Below are 23,293 nucleotides of genomic sequence, written 5' to 3'. Positions count from 1 at the left end.
AACTTGTCATTATTCCATTCTCACTCGCCTACGTGGACCCGAGAAACTTCCCATGCACTTAAATACTACTATTTCGTAAACAATTATTGGATAACTGAATTATGTTTTTTTCTCCTTTTCTCATTTGATAAATTGAATCAGTTTCACATACCAAATTAACACAACGTATACTAAACGTTGGTTATTTTTGGCCAAGATACTATTCAACGTTTATGTGTTTGAATGCTTTAATTTGCAGTTGCTAAGTAGACAACTTATCCAAAGTTCAAGAAATCCATCTCTATATGTATTCTGAGAATTGAAATCCAAGGATCAAATCAAAGTGAGTCTAACTAACATTAATGATATGCGAGTAGTAACCACTTGTAACTTGATTTAACTTCTTCAATCGTTTGAAGATGCTTTTGTCACAAGTTTTAAGATTCAAATCACCAACTCAACTAAGCTTTTTCTGCCATAACAAGTCTGCAATGCATAATATGCATTCATTAATTGGTACACATTATATTTGATCATAAGCTTATTAAACTCAAAGATCCACTGTCACAATCTGTTCGTAATGGTATTAAGCATGGTATGGTATTAAGCATGGTTCTCTCCAAGCTATTTATGTTTTTAATGACAACTAATATGATGCCACTACGACCGAGGCTCTTCCTCAAGATTCTTTCTCTATTTAGTCGAATGTCAGTTTCATCTCCCACACGACGTTTTGATTTGAAAGTTTGTGATGACGTTGTTATTAGCAAGAGTACATAGTTGTTTGAGGTTGGTAGGAAACTAGAGTTAGTTTGATGTACAATTAATTAAGAACATTGTAAGTTGCACTTGTTCAGTGACTAATTAAGATTTGCATATAAATCCCCACACTTGACAAAATTATATAAAAAGAAAATCATTTCACATATAAATGTTTGTTTATTTCTATCTCTGGTCTAGCTTTAAACTTGATATTTGTCTCGTTGCCACACAAATACAAGGGAACATATATAGTAGGTGATCGGGTATATCCATATACACACATTAAATAACCATTTTCTTGTATCATCGGACTTAAGCTTGTGAACAATAGATATGAATGAATATAGAATAATTGTAATTAATAATTGAAAACACACATAGAATAACATGATTTGTTAGATCTTAATTAAATAAAAAAATAAAAGAAAGAAGAGAAGAGAAGTGTGACAACACATGGGATGTACCCAACAGCATAAGGGACAGCTTCACCAGTCTGATTTATGCCACTGTCCCGCTCTTGTCTTCTCTCTGCCCCACCACTCCTTTGTTTTAACTTCATTAGTAATATTACTACATAAGTGTTTAATCTAATCATAATGCGATCACATGTTAGAATCAACAAAACAAAGAAAAAAATATCTGATTTTTTAGTAGAAATAAGTACACCAGCAGCTTTGATCAACATTTTAACAAAATGCATTTGTTTGTGAGTAACTCCAATATAAACTTTGCGAATTGTAAAACCTATTGAAATTTGTTAGGTGTTTGTTTGTGTAATACTAGTATGCATGTATGTCTCTCTGCTAAAATCCTCATGACATGTCGACATCTACTCACTATACTCATCGAGGTGATTATTCTCGTCGTCGCTGCTATATTATACACATGTAACATATACTGTACTACATTAAGCGAACGGATAGATGCCACGTGACGGTCAGGACACGTCGCCACTTGTGAGATTCTGTTCCAATTACTTGTGGAAATGAATTATGTTATGTCGCAGAGAAAAAGGTTGACGAGATTTCCAATTAGCCAGCCACTCATTTATTAACGGTCACAAAAAGCATCAAACTACAGTTTCCCATTCATTTTTCTTTTTTTTTTTTAAACTCTAGAAGATAGTAATAGTATCCATCCATGTGAAGTAGTATTTCTTTGTGGGTTTATATTACAATTTATCTTTTAGTATTCTTATTAGTCCTTTCATTTCAAAATATAAAATATTTTAGTTATGCATAATAAGAAATGTTTATTTTTAAAAAGTTTAACCAATTAAAAATAAAATTGCATAAAATAAATAATAAAAAAATATAAAAGTAATCTAAAAGTTTCTTCAAAAAGTAAAAACATCTTACATTCTAAAACAAACAAAAACCTCTAAAACTTCTTATATTATAAAACGGAAGCAGTATTTTGTAAGAAAAAGAAAAAAGTTGACCATAACCAAAAAAAATACTACTACATACATGTATAGATAGTCCCGTTGCACGAAGAGTTCAAAACGTGACGTTAGGCGCGTGCGGGTCACAGAAACTTGTGCCTAGTCAGAGACCTTGTGGTATAGTCTTACGTGGTCTACCTCTGCCACAATTCAGATCAATAAAGAAAATATTATTATTATTGTCTACTACAGAGTAGAAGAAGTAAATATATTATCGTCGTTTTGCGAGGTTTGAATTAAGCAGTGGTATTAATTAATGTAATAAAAAAAAGTAGGGATTTTTAGGTTAAAATAGGCCTTTGAGTGATACCGTAATGTCAATGATGTGTCTGGTCAGACCCCATTTAATATTGGTTCAGACCACATTAGCCAATTGCCACTCACGTTGGGTCCAAAACCATACGCTTCAGTGCAAATCATATAGTAGTAGTGTTTTTGTACTAGTATTTATTTCAACTTCATGGCGTTAACTACTTGAGATTCCCATTCCACATCCTCGTTTGAATGTCACTAACTTTTAATAATATTAATCTAAGTTTACATCCTTACACCCTTGTTTTTATTTTTTTCCTCCCATTAGTCATCTCTTAGTGTCTTATTATTTTTATTAAAAATTGTGTTTTAAAAATACACAAGTGCATAAAAGGAGAACAAAGGCAAGAAGCAGATACAAAAAACTTCATACAAATGGGAAGAGACAAACACACCATATATTTATCTCGAAATGCCTCCTCAAATCGTTGGGGATTCATGAGAAAACTCAGTAGAGATACAAATGGTTAAAGATCAAAGCTTTTTCGTGAAAATACAAATGGAAATTTACATGTACCAAACGCAGAGCAGCGCCTTCTCTGAAACAACCTGTTTCAAATATGCATATAAGAAGAAAGACATCGTTCATCATCATCATCTCCAACAAATCTTTCTGTGAATAACTCAAAAACAACAACATTGATTGTAAAATAAGACACACACTTACCCGCTTCTCTCTTGCTATATAAACATGGCCAAACTTTCCTCTAAACGAAACCGTCTGTGAAAAGAAACCAACTGTGAAAAGAAATCCGCTTCTCTCTTGCTATATAAACATGGGAGACAATAAGAAACCGTCTGTGAAAAGCCCCTGCAAGAAAAACAAAATTCAAGCACACATTGAGAATAAATAACAATCTTTACCAACTAACTTATTTCGTCTCTCTAATTGTTCAAAAAGAGACATGATGGTTGCTAAAGTTTGTAAGCAACCTAACATCAAAACAACATCAAAACAACAAGAGTCAGCAAAATTGGGTAAGCAAAAACTGGAATACAAAACTTATAACTTCTAGAGAAGTACCTGTCAATGGATTAACACCAGCTTGTTTATACAATCGTGACGTCTCTAGCTGAATTCTCACCTACATATCCCCAAAAAAAAACAGAACAAACAGTCAGACTCAATCATCAACAATCTTGGGTTGAAGATTTGCATCGCTAGTGTTGATTTAACCTTAAGCCAAAGATTCCAAAATCCATCAAACAATGCTCTCAAATCCAATAAATCCAATAAATATCAGAAAGCAAATCCAATGAATCTAAAGATCTCACTGTAAAACAACGCTAATTCCACAAAAGCATAACATAACCAAAAGCATAACAGAACAGAAAACATAACAGAACAGAACCATCAAACAAAACTCACGAAAAGAAAACAAGAGCAGAACTACTTAGCTGTAGTTATAAGAACAGAAACATTTTTCTTCGGGTTACCTGCGAAACATAAAAAGAGAGTCCTCAATAAGCAGAGCCACACAGTACAAATAAACAGAACCTATCCTGTCATGTTTTCGACTTCATGGTCTGGCTGTGGTTTTCGACAGAAAACAATTCACTACAAATGTGCTTGTCCATTGACACAAACTCAATAACTTTTAAAGCATGAGATATCATTGATTAAGTCGTTTCATCAACTAAACACAGACATTCACTAAACATACTTTAAACATTGATTAAAACGATACATACTAAAAACACAAAACACAAATTTTAACTAAACACAAAACACAAACCTTAGCTAAACACAACCACTAATTAAAACTTGAACTAAACATCAAGTAGATCAAATTGAAATCAAAGTTGCAAAAATCATCAACCCCAAAAGCTTAAAGAAGGTATATCACAATCACTAAACCACAAATTAAGAGGCTAATGCTAAGCAATCAAACAAAACAGATAGAGATAATTAAATCTTCATGTCATCTTAGAACAGAGACATCGAGATCCATACCTGATACAATATGTTCCGTGAAACCAAGAAGGACAAATCTCAGCAAGAAGAAGACGATGATGAGTGATCAATTTTATCTGGAAACCGATCAGAAAGTCGATTGTTTTGTTTTCCACGATTTTGATAAACGATTCATGTTTCTTCGTTGTTTCGGTGGTATCGAAAGAGAGAGAGGGCAGCAAATGAATAAAAGAAAAAGAAAAAAACCAAAAATAAAACAAAATAAATCTTAACCACTAGATAAGTGACACGTCGCGGGTCTGTGAGTATCTTAAAAAATGGGTGCAGATACACAGCTCTCTCATAATTCACAATTAAAACATTATTTTTCATTTACTTAAAAAAAAAAAAAAATCAAAGACATACTCATGAGTTGTGCAATGGGATTGGTCTGAGTATGACTCTATGAGTTATGTTTTCGTATAACACTTTCATTAGTCCACTATATTATTATTCTCCATGGTGGAAAAAACATCTAAAAATGGTAGTATTTTTTAAAAGTATAAATCTTAATTGTATTTTGCAAAGCTATTTAACAAAACTAACTTGTGTTCACATGCACAATCTGATAAACAATTTTCTTTTTGTAGCATAACTTCAGTTTTAAAAGAGTTTATTCAATATATTTTTAGAAGAAGATCAAATCTTTCTGTATTTTTGTAAGTTTAATAATGTTTCTGAGATGGGTGATAGGTAATGAGAAATAACAAATTTTAGTAGTGGTAGATCTCACTTGTAGTATTCCAAAATGTAACCGGGTGTTCCTCGTAGCTCCTCTACCGGTGGACTTAGGGGAGCTCTTTGGGCAAGCATATCATGTCGTCGGGTCAAATCCTACCAATTTTGCAAGATCCACAAAACTGGGCCTTCGATATATATATAAAGCCCATTAACTTCCTCTTCATAAATTAACATTTCAACACCGGCGCGTGGAACGCGTGTATCGAGATAACTACAGATTTGTTATACGCAGGAGACATATATGGATAAACCCCAAAACTGAAGTGAAAAAAAAAAAAAAAAAAAAAACACTTCTGAAGCAAAAACCTCTTCGATCATTCAAAATCAACCTCCATGATAGAGCTCAACTCATCTCTCAGATAATTGAACAACCCTTCCTACAGAATCTCCAGGTACAACAAAAAAGGTTCGTACTTTAAATTTTCTTCTCAAAATTCAAGTGTGAAGCGTTGTACAAAAGCTTAAAGATCGGATTTTGCTTAGAGAATTTGGTTTCGATCAGGCTTTTCTTATCTGGGCTTATAGTTGTGCTTGTTTCATTTTGATTCTGAGCATAATTGAATCTATTGTTTATGTAAATGATGATACAGTGGCAAGTAAAAAAGTGTGAATGGCGTCAATATCAACCACCTCTTGGCTCTACCGAGGTTGGTTTCATCAGCTCTGTTTCTTTTATCCCTTTTCCCATTTTTCTAATTCTGATTCTGGCTTTTGTTTTTTCTCCGATAGGTAAAGTATGCACAGAGAGTGGAACGTTCAGTAATTGTATCTTCCAGGTTTGTTCTTGTTTTGATTTTAGAGCAACCTAGTTGAGCTATTGTGGACACTGGACACATTTTGAGCTGTTTCAAGATGTCAAACTGGTAACAATTTGTTTATTATATGTAGAGGCGGGTTAGTAAATGCGGATTTCCAATTAAGAGATTACATGTTGGGATTACTTTTGGGGATCGGTCATTGCGACATTGTATCAAATGCAAGAAAGAAGATGAAGATGATAATGATGCAAGTGAAGGCAATAAAAAGATTAAAGAAGGATTTGAGTATGTGACTGTTGAGAGGCATCCTTACTATAGTTACATGGATTCAACTTCTGGAAAACTCGAGCCAGCATCCGGGGCTCGAGCTAGCATTCCAGGTGAGGACTATTGGCCTGAAGGAACTTCGAGCAGGGTTAGAGCTGCTAGAGCTCCTCAACCAGCTGGTGAGTCTTCGAGTTTCCCTTCCTATGGGAAGAACCCTGGGAGTAGGAGAAAGAAGAATCGGAAAGCAACTGAGGATAATGTGACTGTTGTTGAAACGAGTGATGAAGTTTCGGATTCTGAGGATAGCTCTGAAGAAGAGGAAAACGATTCCTCTGACGGGTTTGTTGTATATGACAACGAGTTTGGGAGAAAAGAAGAGGAGACTGGTTTTGAATTAGACAAAAAGCTTGGACGGCCACATCCTTTTATCGATCCTACGAAAAAGAAAGAGATTGAAAAGACACTCACTGGCGATGAATCGTGGTGGAACTGGAGAAAACCGGAGAAAGAACAATGGTCAAGATGGCAGAGAAGACGTCCTGATGTCGAAACGGTCAGTCCTTACAATGATTTTTCTGTGTTTAACCAATGTGCCTTTTTGCATAATGTTTGATACATTATGTTTGTTGCAGGTTTTTCTCAAGGCAATGGCAGAAACAGGACAAGTAAAGCTCTATGGGAAAGAACCAACACTCACGGAAACTTCTCTTTATAGAGCAAGAAGGCATCTTTTCAAAGAAGAGAGGTATCTTTAATCTAACGAGTTAACATCTGTTTTATTAGGATTTTTTATTTTTGAGTTTTCATTCTCTCAGGCTGCAAGCTGAGCGGGAGAGATTAGCAAAAGAAGGTCCCATGGCTTTTTATTCTGAATGGGTAAAAGCATGGAAGAGAGACACGTCACGAGAAGCTGTACAGAAGCATTTTGAAGAGACAGGTGAAGATGAAAACACACAACTGATTGAGATGTTCTCTCATCAAACAGATCGAGAATACAGGATAATGATGGGAGCTGATATTAGGATCAAGAGAGATCCTTTAGCAATGCGGATGAGGGAGGATCAAATAAAGCAAAGTAAGAAACTTTAACAGTTATACTTAACTCGTCATGGATATATTCAACTGTTCAATTAACTTTCTCGGTTTCGTGCAGTATGGGGCGGGGATCCTGTTTACCCGACAATCAACTACATTCAAGATCCTAATGCAGTTATGGATTTCAGAGGACCCGATTTTCATGAGCCGACACCAAATATGCTCTCTTATCTAAAGGAGGTTAGTCTGCTTTGCTCAAACCAACGTCCCTTATCTTTCTTGGTCTGATTGTTTTCTTTGTTTCTGGTTTGATCAGAATGGGAAAGTCATCTCAAGAGAGATGCATGAAGCACTACTGGTAAAAGAGAAAACCGAGCAGCTCGAGGTAAAGTGACCTATCTTTTGTTCTCTTTCACACAACTCTCATTGAGATAATGAGGTATCTCAAGGGTTTGTTTGATATATCGTATGAATGCAGGTGCCTGACATTGATGATGCAATGGCACAAGCTGTTGATATTGGTGAAAACGATGTGAGTATCATCAATTACATTAGATCCTCTTCTTCGTTCTTCATTGTTTCTTGATGTTATCATGAAACTTCTCTGGACTTTTTCTATTGATAGGATGAGGAAGACGATGCAGATGTAGAAAAAGTCGACGAGAAAGTGCCCAGGAACTGGAGTGTCTTGAAGAGTACCCCTGAGCTTAGAACCGCCAAGGTAAAAGCTGATAGCAGCAGAGTATTTGTCCTTAGTCTGCTATCAAAAGCCACATTCAACTTTAGCCGCCTTTAAAATATAAATGTGTTGTGTGTTGATGTTATGTTTTTGGTTTTCTATACAGCCTAAACCAAAGAAGGAAGGTCGGATGTCTCTAGACGAGGCCGTTGATGATTCTGAGAACTTAACAGATTTTCTCATGGATTTTGAAGAGGAGGCTGATCCTTAGACCTGGTTTTTTTTGTGTTTCTTTCCAGTCCAATGTAAAGACGTTATTAATCATTTAGATTTTATACTTGAAAATTTGAGTTTATTTGGGGCGATAGTAACATTTTTGGAATGTTTTGAGTTTTGAAAAAGGATTGTACCATATGAAAAACATCAATTCTATACTTGATTGCATTGCATGTCAACTAGTTCCTCCGACTCCGACATAGTTCAGCTTGGGTTTTGGAAGATAGTTTGAATCAGAAAAATCTGTTAAAAAAACAAGACCTAAACCAAATTCGCAAGAAATGATTTCACAATTACTATCACTGTCTATTTTTCTTTCCATCTATGTTGTGTTTGAAATGAAAGCCACAACTTGTCCAACATTATTATCTCGTGAAAACGAATTGGACAACAAAATCCTACAAATGGAATGGAATGAAATTGAAACCTCATCATGTTTACGAAGATGCTTCGGTGTGTATAAAGAGGAACATTTCTTAAGTCTCACTTGTTTCTTGTGATGACCCTATGGGTCAAGTCAATAAGTGCCCGCCTCGATCTTTTGACATCTTCGTTATCTGTTTCAGGTAGAGACCCGATTGCAGCTGCCGCGAGATTAGCATGTTCCATGGCTAACTCTCTTGCCCTCTGTATTCCCTTGCTCTTCCCAAGATACTCTAAAGCCTGTTGCGATAATCATATTAGAATCTTTGATAACGTATTAGAGTTTTTAGGAGTTTTGTTTCTTTCAAACTTACAATGTCAACATTCGTCGGATCTTTTTCAACTCGATCAACAACTTCACGTAGTTGAGGAAATTCTTCCATGGCAAAGAGAATTGGGGCTGTTATGACTCCATGGCGGATATCTGATAAAGATCCCTTTCCGAGAGAGGCAGAAGTCCCCGTGAAATCAAGAATGTCGTCTATCAATTGGAATGCTAAACCCTGAAGAATTAAAAACTAATCAAACATCTGTAAGAAAACGTAGTTACAATAGAGCCATTCATAAGATGACAACGAACCAGATTCTTCCCATACTCAAAAGCTAACACGGCAACTTCCGCTGTTTGTCCAGTGAGAACAGCAACCGCTTTGCAGCTGTTAGAGATTAATGATGCTGTCTTATAATATGTCTTCTGCATGTAGTACTCCATACTGCAGTCATGAAAAAAAAACCATATGTGACAATCACAAAATTATATGTTATCCATTTCTTACAAGTCGCAATAATCGACCCTTGTTTTGACTCTCAAACATAGATTGAGTAGTCTTTTATTGTGTAGTCTACTCAATCATTGAGTAGCATACAAGAATTGAGTAGTCTTTTATTATGGCTATATTTGACCAGAGAAGAGGATTTTTACCTATAACGCTGCTCGGTTGTACTTGTTATTTCCATGGTTTCACCGGTAACAAGATGTTCTACAGCAGTTGCAAGTAACGCTACAACCTACAAAAGAGAGACACAGAGAATACGTTTAGCTTCAAAGAAAAATGATAATTAATTCTTAGGACTGATGTCATTGATTCAAGATTCTATGACGGCAGGTTTAAAATAGACTATCAATCGCCGTATCTTAAAAAAAGTAATGACAAAAAGTACGAGGGTATAAAGTTTCTTAGTTTACCTCTGTGTTCTTCAGAGCAGCGAGAGCCCCACAAGCACGGGAGAGCAAGAAGTCTCCTGCTAATACCGACATCTACAACGTGAAGCCAATTTTGATCTTCATATCTAATTGAAGCACAATCGCCAAAAAACAAAATTAATCATGTCTAAGACAGTAGCTTCTACTGTCAAGTGAGTACCTTGTTACCCATTACAACATTTAAGGAGCCAACACCACGCCTTGTATCGGCATCATCCAAGACATCATCATGCAGGAGGCTTGCAACCTACAATGACCCAAGCATTACTAATTGGAAAAAAACTAAAAAGGGGAGGATACTGGATCTTGATGTTTCATGAGTGTTATGAGTAAACTCACATGTATCATTTCAGTGATTTCAGCAATACCCCGTTGCCTTACGCGTAACTCTGATGTGACTATATCTGCTGATTCACCAACCAATACTTCTGGTACGCGTACATTCAGCGCTGTCGCCATCAACAACAAAATCTACAAACATGAAACCAGAGCGGTTATGATACCTAGAGAGAAATTGAATCTGAACATGAAGACAAGATATGGAAACAAAAAAGAGATTATGGTCCTTACAGTTGAACGAAACTGTTTTCCTTGCACACCCCTTTTGAAGAAGTACTCAGCGGCAGAGGCAAGCTTCGGAACCTGAACAGCAGAATAGATTAGCTTCAGAGCATTAAATCCAGCAGTATATAAGCTCCCTCCGCACCTTTATGCGCACAATGAGTACGAAAGAATGAAAAAAGGCCACCTACCTCTGCAACTACCATCTCTCTCAACTTATTACTAAGAAGTGACAGCTCATCAGCAACAAGCGAAAACGGGTCAAGCTCCTCCTAGGAAAGGACAATCTTACTCTTTCAGCAGTCGAAAAAGAAAAGGAGTTTTAGCAATAATCAACAACAACAAAAAATGACCATCTGAATAAGATCAGTAACAAACAATGAGATTAAATTAAGAAACTAACAGTAGGGTGTTGACAGTTTGTTCTTATACAAGTGAAGCAATGTCCAAAGTTGAAGTATATGTGAAAGATCAACGATAGAGTAAGGATCATAGAGAACTGAGTAAGGGAAATAAGAACAAACCTCAACTAATGAGCTGCTCTGGTGATATAGTTGATGACTAAATCCACCAAAAACCGGAGATTTCAATGAATATGTCGTTCTGCAAACGTAACCCTACTAAAACATCACAAAGAAATAACACATTGGTTAGGTCACCGATTCTACATTACACATAAAACAAACTAATCTGTTTCAACCATTTTCTTATCCCCTCTCTCACACACTAATAGGATCCATGAAATATCCATAGAACAAACTTTCTTAGTGCATTATTAAAACGTAGAAAGGTGAACACTAGCTTTGGCTAATTACTCCATTATTCTCCAAACGACAAAAAAAAAAAAAAAAAGGAAAAAGGGAAAAATTTTAGTTCAAACAAATTCCCAAAATAATAGATGGGCAAAATAAAAACGAAACCTTTATTCAATAAAACACTATACCCATGGTGGGTAATGATTAGAGAATCAACAACACAGATCATAAATCTAAAAACCTAATTTACATCTCTAAAAATTGCAACTTCTAAAACCCTAATCAGGGTATTTTGTTTTCCTCTATGAATTACATAGACGCAAAGAGAGAAAATGTTAAAATAACCTTGTGTGTAGAGACGTCAGAACAAGAGTGACCCTGATCGGGAAGGATTGAGAGACGATGAGAAGCAATAGATTGAGAGCAACCATAGAAGCTACGGTTTCTCAGAAACTTTGAAGAAACCCGTGAAACAGCCCTCGTGAATATCATTCTTTACGGATCGACGAAACAAAGGAAATAAAAACCAAAAGAGGCCTCAGACTTGTTCTCGTTTGCGAATTTATTGTGAATCTGGAGAAGAAGGAGAAGAAGAAGAAGAACCCAACTAGTCAAGAGAACGCAGCCGACTCACTCAGGGCACTAAAAATTATTAAATGACGAAGACGAACCTCAGCCATGAAACTGTTAGTAAATTATTGCATTTTGTTTTTACTTTTTACCAAGTTTAAAGTCAAAGTGTCTACTCTTACCCCCCCCCCCCCCCCAACTCAGCCCAATCTGGCAAGAGGCCCACTCTAAGCCCAATCTGGTTTACAACGTTTTGACTTTACATGAAAACAGAGGTCAGCTTGGCTACAACTTACAAAGCTCTACTCAATCTTGTCAATTGAAGATTTCAATAGAGTTACAATTGTTTCAGAGCAGCAATGTTAAAATACAAGCTATGAACACGATGATCAGTAGTAACATTTGCCCACATATACAATAAAAATATTTTATACGTTTGCCACTGAAGAAGGATTTGTGATTAATTGCTCGAACTCTTCATCAGTGCTCTTAAGCATCAGTGACAATGGCAACTCTAAACCTCTCTCCATTAGTTCTATGTGTCTTGGCTTTATCCTTTTCTCTAGACTGAATGCAAAATACTGAGGGAACTCTTTTAGATTCTCCAGTTTTCCTTTGATCCCACTCATGAAGTAATCAAGCTTTGGTTTGAAGTTGTTCTCTATGCTGAATGTGAATAATGCTGGACATCGTAGTATCATTCCTATCGCTTCTGATCTTTTGTACCCTATACTCTCCAAGAATCTGACCAACAAATCACAATACTGTAAAGTCTCTAATCTTAATCAATACCACTAGTAACGTTGGAGAAAGCAGATGAATATTTTTACCTAAGCTTTGGGATGAGAGTGTGTTCGACACTAGAGACTAGTAAGATAGGATCTTGGTAAGCAAGAGCGTCAAGATCGTCGAAACCAAGTCTTCGCAAGTAGAACAGAGCAGGCTTGAGCTGGTCTTCTACACTGCTAATGAGGAGCCTTGGGCATTTCTTGATCACTCTTCTGTACGAATTCTCGGGGACATTGAGATCATTCGACAGGAACATGAAGACAGGGTTGAGTTCTGTTCTGATGTCGGAAGTGAGGATCGTAGGACACATCCCCAAGATTCTTGGGAGGTCATTTGGGTAGATTCCTCTCGATTGAAGGAAATGGAGGACGGATTCAATGGAGTCTAAGGACGCTGAGCGGAGAAATGGGTTGAGAGAGAGGGCTTTGCCCGATTCAATTCCCATGAGCTCGAGACAGAGGATCTTCTCTTTCATCTGGAATGTTACGGCCTGATCGGCAACAGAGAAGAGAGGGTGGCTATGGAGATTGGTTTTGATGGAGGTTGGTTTGGTGGATAAGTTCGTGGGTTGAGATTGTTGTGGGCATGAAGGTTTCTTTGGGGAAATGTAGAGGGACGAGCTCAGAGCTGCAGACATGGTGGAAGTGAGCAGAGAGAGAGAGATGATGATGTGGTCTTTGGATGGTCTGATGAAGGAGAAGAAGAAAGAAGAGTGTGAAAGGGTAAGGTGGATTATTGCCACGTGGCAATATATTGTGCCGTGATTGGTTAAATGAGATTGCAAAAATGTTTCATTTTCTGTAGTTTGGATAATCCAAAAAAGACATCCAAACACGTGGCACTCCTTCTTGTACAATGATTGGCTCATTTACGATTACAAATTGTCCTTCAGTGTTCCCAATATGTAGTTTGATCTTCTCTAGATTTGTTCATCTGACGAGACTCTTCCTCAGAAATGATCTTACAATGTGATAGATAGGTGTCTGTGATCTTTTCTTGATGATCTTACAATGCATAGATTTGGTTCACATACTTCACCGCAACGACATAAATGATATGATCATGTCAGAGTTAACTAAAAGAACGGGTTTCAAGTTCAGTTGATAAAATATACAAAATGAGCAAAATCAAACAGAGTAAAACAGAGAAAGGATTTATTCACACCCTGGAAGGAACAGAGAGAGGAGGCGAGACGCCGAGACCACACACACTCGCCCAACCTAAAGACTCCACTCCAACCTAAACCAAGTTTTTAGATTTTAAATATAAAAAAAATTTCCAAAAAAATGATTTTGAAAGGAAGATTTTTTTAAAAAAAAATTGGAATCATATAGTTATGTATGTTATAAACATCAAGTTAAATTTCTTATTACTGTTTAGAATAACAAAACAGATTCTAAATATATATTAAAAAAACTCAGTTTCCATTTATATAAAACAGTCGGCAACAATTTAAAAAAAAAAAAATCTAATTTCATTTTTTTTCAACCATTGAAGTGTTAACTAACGATTATCTCCATGATCTCATTACCAACTCTAATGACAAAATGCATAAAGAAGGCAAGATAAAAATGATAAACAAGATACAATGACACAAAAAGGTTGACTAAATTTTGCCGCATTTGTACAACGAGAAAATTAAACTAAACTAGACTAAAAACTTTGTCGTTTGATATCTCGATTGAACCGTTGGATGAAATCTTCTACTCGTCTGTTTAACTCCTCGTTCGACATCTTCGAGAACTCCTCTGACTCTTCTCTTACATTCTCCCACTTTTGCGTCGCCTTTTCCATCTCCTCAGCCTTCTTCCCCTTGTGAACAACCATCCATTTCGAGCTATCCCATTGACTTCGATCGTAACTTTTACGTCTATTTTTGATCTCTTGACGACGTTCCTTAGTTATCATTGACACGCGACCACGAGCCTTATCCGACTTGCTTCTCCCGTACGGTTTAGAGTTCACCAGCTTTCTTGCGTCGCAATTTTCTTCTTTAGTAGCAGTTTTATGAATGTTTGGCTCAGTTACTGGCTCGTATTTTTCGATAGCTATGTTTTTCGGTTGGTTCTCATCACTCACCACTTGTACGGTTCTCTCAGAAATTTTTGCTTCCTTGTCAGGTAAGTACCAATGTTTAATATCTTTCGCTCCCACGGCTTCTTCTTGTTTCACACTACGGTTCTTGATATCAGCCGCCAAACTCACCCCATAGCCCGCGTTTTCCAGTCTAGGGTTTTCTCTTGCATCGTTCCTCATCGCGGCCATGCATTCTCCGTAAAAATCGTGATCCTCTTTAGCGGTGAATGCACCGTAATCAGCAGCGATGATGATGATAAGTGCGTTGGAGACGATGAACAAGATTTTCGTGTTTTTGAATATCGACGAAGGAGACACGTCGAGAACGCAGAAGCACAAAATGTAGATGAAAATAGATAAGAGGATGGGGAGCAACGAAGAGTACAAGTTGTTGTATTGTTTCTTGGGTTTGTAAGGCTCGAAATTAGGGTTTTCAACAACATACGAGGGCATTTCTGTCATTTTGTTAGATTGGTCGTGATGAGTTGGGCATTGGGTTTTAGGATGAAGGCTGTAGATTGTGTTTGATCTTTGAATTGGTCATGGTCGGATCTCTTTATATTGGGGTCACAAGTCTGAATTATTGAGCTTATAAATTTTCTAATTTACCCTTTGTCATCAACTACTAGATCTTACTTGCGGATCCTGCCACGATTCGCTATTTGTCGTTTCATGTTGATTTAACTTTTGAGTTACGTGGATTTAAAACCCAATCGTCTTTAGCAAGTATCATCTAATAATTAATCTTTGATTTACTTTTCGTTTACCTGAAAATGTCGATTAAACATATATAAGATGTATTTTAGGATAGGTACAACATTAATACTATTTGTCTAATATTGGGTGATATAAGCAAATCGTAAAAACACATTTTTAGTCAAGGTACAGAGGCTTTGGTACTGCATAAACGTCGACAGGTCATCATGTGACAACAACACATATCCGTAATTTTTACTTTCCTATATATTTAATACATTACATTAGGTACCTTTGAGATGTACAATATAAGAAAAAATGTACCACGCTTTGACAGCACAACAAAGTAAAATAAAACAACGATTATATGATGGCTTTGCTTCCACGTATCTATAAAAGTGAATTCTATTTTGTTGCATCATCTAATGAACCAAAATTTACTTATATAATAAAAATAAAATATGAAGATTGAATCAAAACGATTGAACTGAGTTAATCCGTTTCTTTATCCGGAGTGAAAGAAACTCATTGGAGTTTCTATTTATTTTTAATCTTTCAAACTTGTATATTGCAGTCATTTTTCATGAACTATTGTGGTTATCACTCACACTTTGTATTGTCACTTGTCAGCAGTTTAAACATGGGTTATGTGTATCATAAGAAGCCAAAATAGGTATAAGATCATATGTATATATCATCACTCATCAGACAAAAATAACCGAGACGAAAAATTTAGTTTGACTATCAGCTTGTTCGTTAAGCCAAAACGTGGCAATAGCGAAGTTCATGTGAGCTCACACGTTGGCGGCTGGTCTAGATTTTACCATACAAGCGTTACAATTACCTTAACTTGTCCTGATGTCTCGACTATTCTTGCACGTTTATTATTTAGTATTGCCTTTAAGTTTTATCCTTTTCATTTTAACCATCATGTTTTTTTTTTCCCCAACTCTTTTGCATTATTTATAAATTAATTTGTTAAAATGGTACAAATTTAAAGATGTGTAGGAGTGTATTCTTCAAAAAAAATTGTGTACAATGGTCTAAATTTTAGGCTAACTATAATTTGATGAAACCTAACTGAAGATGATATATAACAAACACAATTAATTTTCTCAAAACATATATAAATATTGAATTTCCTCAATTACAAGTCAGAAATTGAGGTTACTTGTGAGTTTTTTTATTTAAATTTTCATTTAACATCTTCAACTTTTAGCCGAACCTTTTTTTTCTTAACTTTTAATCATTCATAAATCTAAATGTGTTCTCACGAGCATGTTCAATTCAGGTAAATTCTTACAGTTCAAATAACAAAGCTCTCTACGCTGTTTTTTTTTAATTGTCTAAGGCAATTGTTATATATGAAGTCCAATGTGTCACACATACAGTATCTCTAACTTGTATACTAACGGAGAACTGACAATATAGTTTTGGCAAAGATCTTAGACTTTCTTATTCGGCATGAACTAGTGGGACAGCCAGGGATACAAATGTATAATGTACATGAGGATTGAGGGAAAACTTATAGGTGATGTTTGAAGACTCGAAGGTTTGACATAATATGTTTACAAATTCTAGCCAATTTGTCATCTCTAGAAGAATTTGGTACATGGATATTTCTCGCACCATAAGCACCCCACAACGCCATATGGAGAACAACTATGTCGGCATGAAGTTCACACCCTTATTTTTTCCAAAAAAAAAAAAAAGAAGTTCACACCCTTCTTTAATTTGTAAAAGATGGTTTATAATGAAAATTATGCCGATTCATCTTACCAAATCATTTAGATTTAGATTTCTGTTTTGTTTATGTAATAATTACTTTATAAGTTTTAATTAAGTACATGGCTACCAATACATTGACAGGTTTAAAGTGAATTTGATTATATACATACTTTATATTAAAATAAATATTTTGATGTCTTCAAATCTATCGTTTAAACTTGAAATTGTTCTTATGTTAGTAAGTTAGTTTAAATGTTTTACTAGATCTATCCAGGTAGCTAGAAGCCTAGAAGCTAAAAGAGTAAAATTTCTTTCTTGAACACTTAAACACGAGTTGCTGAAAGAAAAAAAGTATTGCTGAACAATCTGAAACTTTTAAACTCTAAAGCTAAACTAATTAAGGGCATCCTAAACATGAAAATAAAAACTCAACACAACTGGATTACGTCGCAGCCAAAAAAAAAAAAAAAAAGAGAGAAAAATTGAAATAAATAAATATTAGTGCTGTCGGGAACGATGGTAAGGGCAAGTTGCCCTTAATTAGTTTAGCCAAAATAAATAAATAAATGTTTGAATCCGAACATTTCGTTTCTGAAGAAAACTCCGAAGAGATCTCTTCATAGAGGCCTTTTGACGATGAATTGTGGTGATATTGTTTGTGATCATCGGACTAGGATCCGAACCGTCTGAACTTCTCAACGATGATCCCACATCTCTACTCGCTAGCGATAGTATAGCTTTAGCCTCAAGATGGGTAAGATCTGAAGAAATACACATGTGCCCGTTGTAGAAGATGGTAAGCATCTGAGATTCTTGCTTTGGTTGTGAAATTTCAGAGCTGCTCGATTCTTCCACCCTTCAAAACCATTAATATAAACGATATCAGTATCGTTTGTAAATTGACTCTAACTCATATAATACAGATCAAGCACAAAGAGAGAGAGACTCACGATGTATGGAAATCAGAATCATAAGAAGACGGGAATAGGCGAAGTTCCAAGTCGCATTTTGTTTGCATCTCCATCTCTTTAGTTGTGAGTTAAAAAGGCTTGTGGAGTTTTTGATGATGATGCTGTGATTTTGTGTCAGTCTATTGATTTATATATGTCTGTGTGCGTGTTGTGAATGTGTTGTGGTCGAAAAGAGAGAGAGAAGATAAGGATAGAGAAAAGAGGAGACAAAAGCTGGCAACAGAACAGGGCAGTTTGGACAGAACACAGCTTTACTACATATCTGCTTCCTTATATCCTTTTCCCCACGTGTAAAATGATTTGTGTGTGTGTTTTTTTTTTCTGTTTTGAAAGAAATAAAAAAACCCATTTCCTTTTCCTGTAATACAAAAATACATTAGAAGAATCTTTTTAAGCAATTCATCCTATAATTCTTTTGGGGTTGTTAGAAGAAAATATATTAGATTAAATATTGGACTCATGCCTAAAAAACAAAGATTCTCTATCACAAACCTATTTTTTGGTCAGTAAACGAATACATAATTGATTCATGCCTTCAATAACAGATATTCTTTTGGGGGTTTTACTTTTTAGTAGAAAAAAAAATAATTTTGTTTGACATAACAGAAAAAAAAATCTGCAGTATAAGATCTTACGTTAACATTAGTAAATTTGTATCATATAGTTACATTTTTTTGCTACAAACAAATTAGTAACAAATAATATCTACAAACTGTTACAAATTAGTGACAAAAATTAAATTAATAGATATTGTAGCTAATTAGTTATTAAGTGTAGCTATATAATGACAAATAGTAACATATATAATTTGTAGCAAAAATGCTACATATTTTGTGACACAAAATATTGTAACATCTAGCAAATTCATAGCAAAAATGACTTTAGAAACTAGAACCAACACTTTGGAAAAAAATGTAACATTTCCCTTTGTTATATTGTTTGAATTTTGGAGATGGAAAAAAAAAACTTCAATCCGAAAAAAAAATAGCTCCGTTTAAATGTTAATACAGTTGTAATCACCAAAAAAAGAGAATAGAAGAATAAAAAAACAGATCATATGATGTTCACTGTTTTCAAAAAGATTGGAGAGTTTTTATCGTAAAAATGTCAAGTGGAATATCATGAAAAACGATTTCACTTTGTTTGGTCACTATGCACCCTTGCATAACTTGATTTAGTTTATTGTTTTGTTTTGTCAACCACATATTTCACTTGATGAATAGTTTAAAACATGATTCAGCCATAATCATAATTTAGGGTATCAATAGTAATAAAGAAATCTGACTAAATCAAGCTGAATTGTTAAATCTATTTGATTTTTTTTTTTTGTGGTTTTTTTGGGTATAATCTAGCTGAATAATTCAAAGTTCAAATGGTAGTCGAGGAATAGGCTGAAAATTGTAAAAAGCTAACTAATAAAATAAAATCATAAAATTATTAATTAGAAACAATATTAGTTAACTACTAAGTTATTAAATAACAAAGAACTATTATGCAAAAACTTGTAATTTGTAAAAAAAATAAGGTTGAATTTTTGCAAAATTTGAAGTTATTATATTTTTCATAAAATCAGTTTACCAAAACGTAAACCTGACTAATGTTCTTAAATTAATAAAATTATCTCAGAATTCTTAAAAATACCAAATCTATACTATTAAAGCAGAAGTACCCACTAGACTCAAATTGGACTATGACTTTGTTTTGGTACATTTTTTATTAAAAATGATTAGAGAATCACTTAATTTAATTAAATTACTCTATAGTTTCGATTTCAGTAAATGACCATTATACCCCTTAATCGCCCACTTAATTACGACTGGGTCAGGACGCGGATCCTCTTTAATCCGGTAATAGAACAAAAATTTACACACAGATCTGTTTGTAATCCGGGTTAATACTACCCAGATTGTGTATTTGGTTTGATTCAAAAATAATTATTCACATAACCAAACACAGGTATTATCCCTATAAATAAGGAAACTGGTATCCGAGTATTTAATGATTTCAGTAATATCAAATATTAACTACTACCATACTTAATCCCTATAATTATTACGAATATTAATAATAATGAGAAATCTTTAATACTTATGGATTGTGACTTTGTTGCTTCCAAATAATCAATAAATTAAATACGAAATTGTATATATATGTAAACTTATTTGATTTGCTTTTATATTGTGAGATATTTACGAAAACAACAAATTAACTTAATACAATTAAATAAAAACAAATCATCATTTAGTTTTGATTTTTCAATATTTCCTTAACAAAATTTTAGTAATTAATTATGATTAGTATAGATGGAAAGAATAAAAAACGCAGAAATTATATATATGTAAATTTGTAAACTAATTTACAGAAAATGTGTATTGTATATCCCACATCGACTAAATATTTTGGAATACGGTTCATAATCACTATAAATATATGTCTAATATGTTTTGAGTACAAATGAGCAGGAAACTTGATTTATCAGGTATCCAAATTTAACAGTTTAATTTGGTTCTATATTTGAGCATATTTAAACTTTTAAAAAGTAAACATATTATAATATATTTACGTTTTTTTAAAAAAGTTTAAGAGATTATAAATATTAAAATTATTATAGAATGTTAAAATTCTTATAAATATTTGAACTCCATCGAAACTTTAAAATATTATAATATATTTAAGTCTATAAAATATTCAAGTAATATTAATATTTTTACTCTTAAAATTTTTAAAATATAAAAAAATTTGAGTTAAACCCGTTAAAACATGTATTTTATCAAACTATAAATTAAATTGGTTTTTTACAATTTTGCTGAGATTTGATAGATTAAATATTAACTTCTAAATGATAACCTAAATATACCTAATCTCACTACAAATACAATGGTTTCCTAACTATTGAAATATCTCACACTAAAATTTAACAAACAACTTCTCCTCTTTTGACGACAAACCAAATAAAGAAAAACTCATCCACTTACAAAACTACTTTTCGATATTGCGGTGTGTCTATCCTCTTACAAAACTACTATCCGATATTGCGGAGTGTCTATTCTCTTACAAAACTACTATCCAATATTGCAGTGTATCTGTTTCCGTGAAAAGCTACATTCTACAAACTACTTACTCTATTAAGATTTCCAATTTACTGTATAACCCCAAATATACAAATAAACACTATATAAACAAAGAAAATACGTCAAAATAAAAAACTACATTGCAAAAATACAAATTACAAAAAAAAGTAACTAACAAAATATTTAATCCCGTGCTGTAGCACGGGGTATCACCTAGTTATATATTAAAACCAACAATTTGATAAAATTAAATTATTATATTTATCTAGCTTAGAAATATTTTTCTTAACTACTTTTACTATTGAAATCAGAGTTTATAATTTCAATAATAATTTAGTTAAAAAAAATCTAAATATCTCAGAATTCCTCAAGTTTGCAAATGATTTAACATTTTTCCCCTCCAAATTCCTCAAGAATTTCTTAACAATTCCACCAAACATATGTTACTATCATTTAGACCCACAATATTTAGTTTTTTAAAAGAAAAATCGTATTTAGTTTTTACGATCTCAAAGTGCTGGGCAAAATAACCAGGTAAACAAACAACCGACCGAACCGAACCAAAAAAAATCAAACCAAAACTGAACCGAAGTTCCTCCAATAACCGAATGGTTAGTAAAATCCTATGTTCAACTAACCAAAACCGAACCAAACCGAACCGACAATTAAATAGTTAACCGAAATATCGAAAAACCTAGAATATACCCAAAATAATATACTTAATATTAGGCAAACCGCAAAACTATAAAATAAACTTAAAATATTAATTATTTCTACATTCAAAACAATTAAATACTTTAAATAATCAATATATTTAAAAGTTATTATTTTGAATTTAATACGGTAAATACTATTTTGTAAAATCGGATCAATATTTTTCTTCCTTTTTATATTTTTGTAATATAGTTTTGGTTAATTTCGGCTATTTTTTGTTTCTTTTGGTTATATTAGGTTTATTTGGTTAATTTCAATATAATTTATGTTAGTTATGGTTCTCTCTTCAACTAACCAAACCGAAACCGAACCTAACCGAAATTTCTAAAATATCCAAATGGTTATTATATTCCTATATTAAACTAACCGAAACCGAATACAACCGAACCGAAACCGAACGGTTAACCGAATGCCCAGGCCTAAGCACACGTACACATTAGTTTAAGACCTTTGAATTCAATTTCTATCTCTCCCCTCTATTTGTGAAAGGGCATAAGGTGGAATCCATCATGGGTCTTATAGCATTTGTATTTCTTGGATTCGTCTTACCACGAGTTTATCGTTGGCTTAAGAAGGCTCTGAAATCCAAGCCCCAAGATGAGGAACACGACATCGACCGATGCAAATCACCAACGCTAGCAACAACCACTCAACCTCCTCCGAATCTCCAATGACCGAAGGAGCTCCTCCGATGACCCAATAAGCTCATCCGATGATCCAAGTGGCTCCTCCGATGATCCTTCAATTGTTAGTTCTTTCGAGATGTTAAGCTAAGCTCCACTAACAAATAGTACTTTTAAAATGTAAAGAAGCCGGCCGTTAACAAAGTTGTATTCACCATTAAAAAATTGGAGTATTTGTATATTACTTGACTGGAATGAATATCATAAAACACAACTTGACTTTGTTTGGTCACTATCCACTATTTGCATTATTTAATAAAATGATTTATTGCCATCACGTGATTTGGTAGATTACTTGTTTTGTAAACCACATGTTCCACTCGATGAATAGCTCTAAATCGTTAGCATGATTCTGCCATCAGATTTTGGGTTTGGCCACATACCATACATACCAAACAAGAAGGTTAAATCCACGTGGGAAATGCCAGTATACAATGTTTGGATTTCAACAGAAAATGGATCTCAAAAGTATGGAACTGAAATGACTAATGAGCACATGTACACATTTAACTTACGATCTCATCAATTTTTTAAAAAGAACAATACGCACATGTACATGGTGCTATCGATATTAAGACGTACAGAAACGTTTTCGAATTATATAGGGAGATTTGTATTCACACCTACTTTACCTCCATCTTCTTTCACTTTCACATACTTTCTATTCTTCCTATACTTTTTCAAGTTTTTTGGGTTAACTATCATTTTTTATGGCAAAACTGCCCCTCTCCTCTTTCTCTCATTCTTTTCTCTCTTTTTTTTTTTATTGTTGTTAACACTTTAAATGGTTATCATAAAACAAATTATCTATTTATTTATATATAATATGTTATGATTATATATTT

The 23,293-nt window shown here is 34.0% G+C and overlaps 5 protein-coding genes and 1 long non-coding RNA gene across 10 annotated transcripts; 1 reads left to right on the top strand and 5 right to left on the bottom strand.

Annotated features, from left to right (window-relative positions):
• Positions 1-2,772: 2,772 nt before the first annotated feature.
• LOC104792220 (uncharacterized) lies at positions 2,773-4,737 on the bottom strand. 4 transcript variants are annotated; one of them, XR_015559346.1, is made up of 5 exons: positions 4,452-4,697; positions 3,675-3,934; positions 3,522-3,582; positions 3,165-3,308; positions 2,773-3,046 (listed from the first exon to the last, which is right to left on the bottom strand). It is a non-coding gene; the product is annotated as an uncharacterized LOC104792220 (long non-coding RNA). The 4 variants fall into 4 exon arrangements; XR_015559348.1 differs by having other exon boundaries at positions 3,165-3,430; positions 4,452-4,664; XR_015559345.1 differs by lacking the exon at positions 3,675-3,934 and having other exon boundaries at positions 4,452-4,737.
• Positions 4,738-5,354: 617 nt separating this feature from the next.
• LOC104792217 (protein PLASTID TRANSCRIPTIONALLY ACTIVE 12, chloroplastic) lies at positions 5,355-8,386 on the top strand. 2 transcript variants are annotated; one of them, XM_010518312.2, is made up of 11 exons: positions 5,355-5,598; positions 5,783-5,839; positions 5,922-5,968; positions 6,081-6,770; positions 6,850-6,962; positions 7,033-7,292; positions 7,371-7,492; positions 7,569-7,637; positions 7,731-7,784; positions 7,878-7,973; positions 8,098-8,386. In XM_010518312.2, exons 2-11 carry the CDS (start codon positions 5,803-5,805, stop codon positions 8,200-8,202), a joined length of 1,593 nt encoding a protein of 530 aa, XP_010516614.1. In that variant the 5' UTR covers positions 5,355-5,598; positions 5,783-5,802; the 3' UTR covers positions 8,203-8,386. The 2 variants fall into 2 exon arrangements, with proteins under 2 accessions (XP_010516614.1, XP_010516615.1); XM_010518313.2 differs by having other exon boundaries at positions 5,382-5,584.
• Positions 8,387-8,478: 92 nt separating this feature from the next.
• LOC104792216 (solanesyl diphosphate synthase 3, chloroplastic/mitochondrial) lies at positions 8,479-11,914 on the bottom strand. Its single transcript, XM_010518309.3, has 11 exons — positions 11,496-11,914; positions 10,920-11,012; positions 10,587-10,667; positions 10,405-10,476; positions 10,174-10,305; positions 9,995-10,081; positions 9,817-9,888; positions 9,553-9,638; positions 9,211-9,343; positions 8,945-9,133; positions 8,479-8,870 (listed from the first exon to the last, which is right to left on the bottom strand). The coding sequence occupies exons 1-11, from the start codon at positions 11,640-11,642 to the stop codon at positions 8,691-8,693; spliced, it is 1,272 nt and encodes a 423-aa protein (XP_010516611.1). The 5' UTR covers positions 11,643-11,914; the 3' UTR covers positions 8,479-8,690.
• Positions 11,915-12,023: 109 nt separating this feature from the next.
• Positions 12,024-13,284, bottom strand: LOC104792215 (transcription termination factor MTEF1, chloroplastic). The gene is made up of 2 exons (XM_010518308.3): positions 12,551-13,284; positions 12,024-12,464 (listed from the first exon to the last, which is right to left on the bottom strand). Exons 1-2 carry the CDS (start codon positions 13,144-13,146, stop codon positions 12,149-12,151), a joined length of 912 nt encoding a protein of 303 aa, XP_010516610.1. The 5' UTR covers positions 13,147-13,284; the 3' UTR covers positions 12,024-12,148.
• A 313-nt stretch (positions 13,285-13,597) lies between these two features.
• LOC104792214 (uncharacterized) lies at positions 13,598-15,104 on the bottom strand. The gene has a single exon (XM_010518307.3). The coding sequence runs from the start codon at positions 15,045-15,047 to the stop codon at positions 14,163-14,165; it is 885 nt and encodes a 294-aa protein (XP_010516609.1). The 5' UTR covers positions 15,048-15,104; the 3' UTR covers positions 13,598-14,162.
• Positions 15,105-17,489: 2,385 nt separating this feature from the next.
• Positions 17,490-18,147, bottom strand: LOC104792213 (protein TIFY 5B-like). Its single transcript, XM_010518306.3, has 2 exons — positions 17,960-18,147; positions 17,490-17,865 (listed from the first exon to the last, which is right to left on the bottom strand). The coding sequence occupies exons 1-2, from the start codon at positions 18,031-18,033 to the stop codon at positions 17,550-17,552; spliced, it is 390 nt and encodes a 129-aa protein (XP_010516608.1). The 5' UTR covers positions 18,034-18,147; the 3' UTR covers positions 17,490-17,549.
• Between the last annotated feature and the right edge of the window lie 5,146 nt (positions 18,148-23,293).

This window comes from Camelina sativa, chromosome 6 (assembly GCF_030686135.1).
Source record: "Camelina sativa cultivar CO46 ecotype springtype chromosome 6, ASM3068613v1".
Classification (NCBI taxonomy): domain Eukaryota; kingdom Viridiplantae; phylum Streptophyta; class Magnoliopsida; order Brassicales; family Brassicaceae; genus Camelina; species Camelina sativa.
The sequence above is the reverse complement of the archived record's forward strand: the minus strand, read 5'-3'. Positions and strand labels throughout refer to the sequence as shown.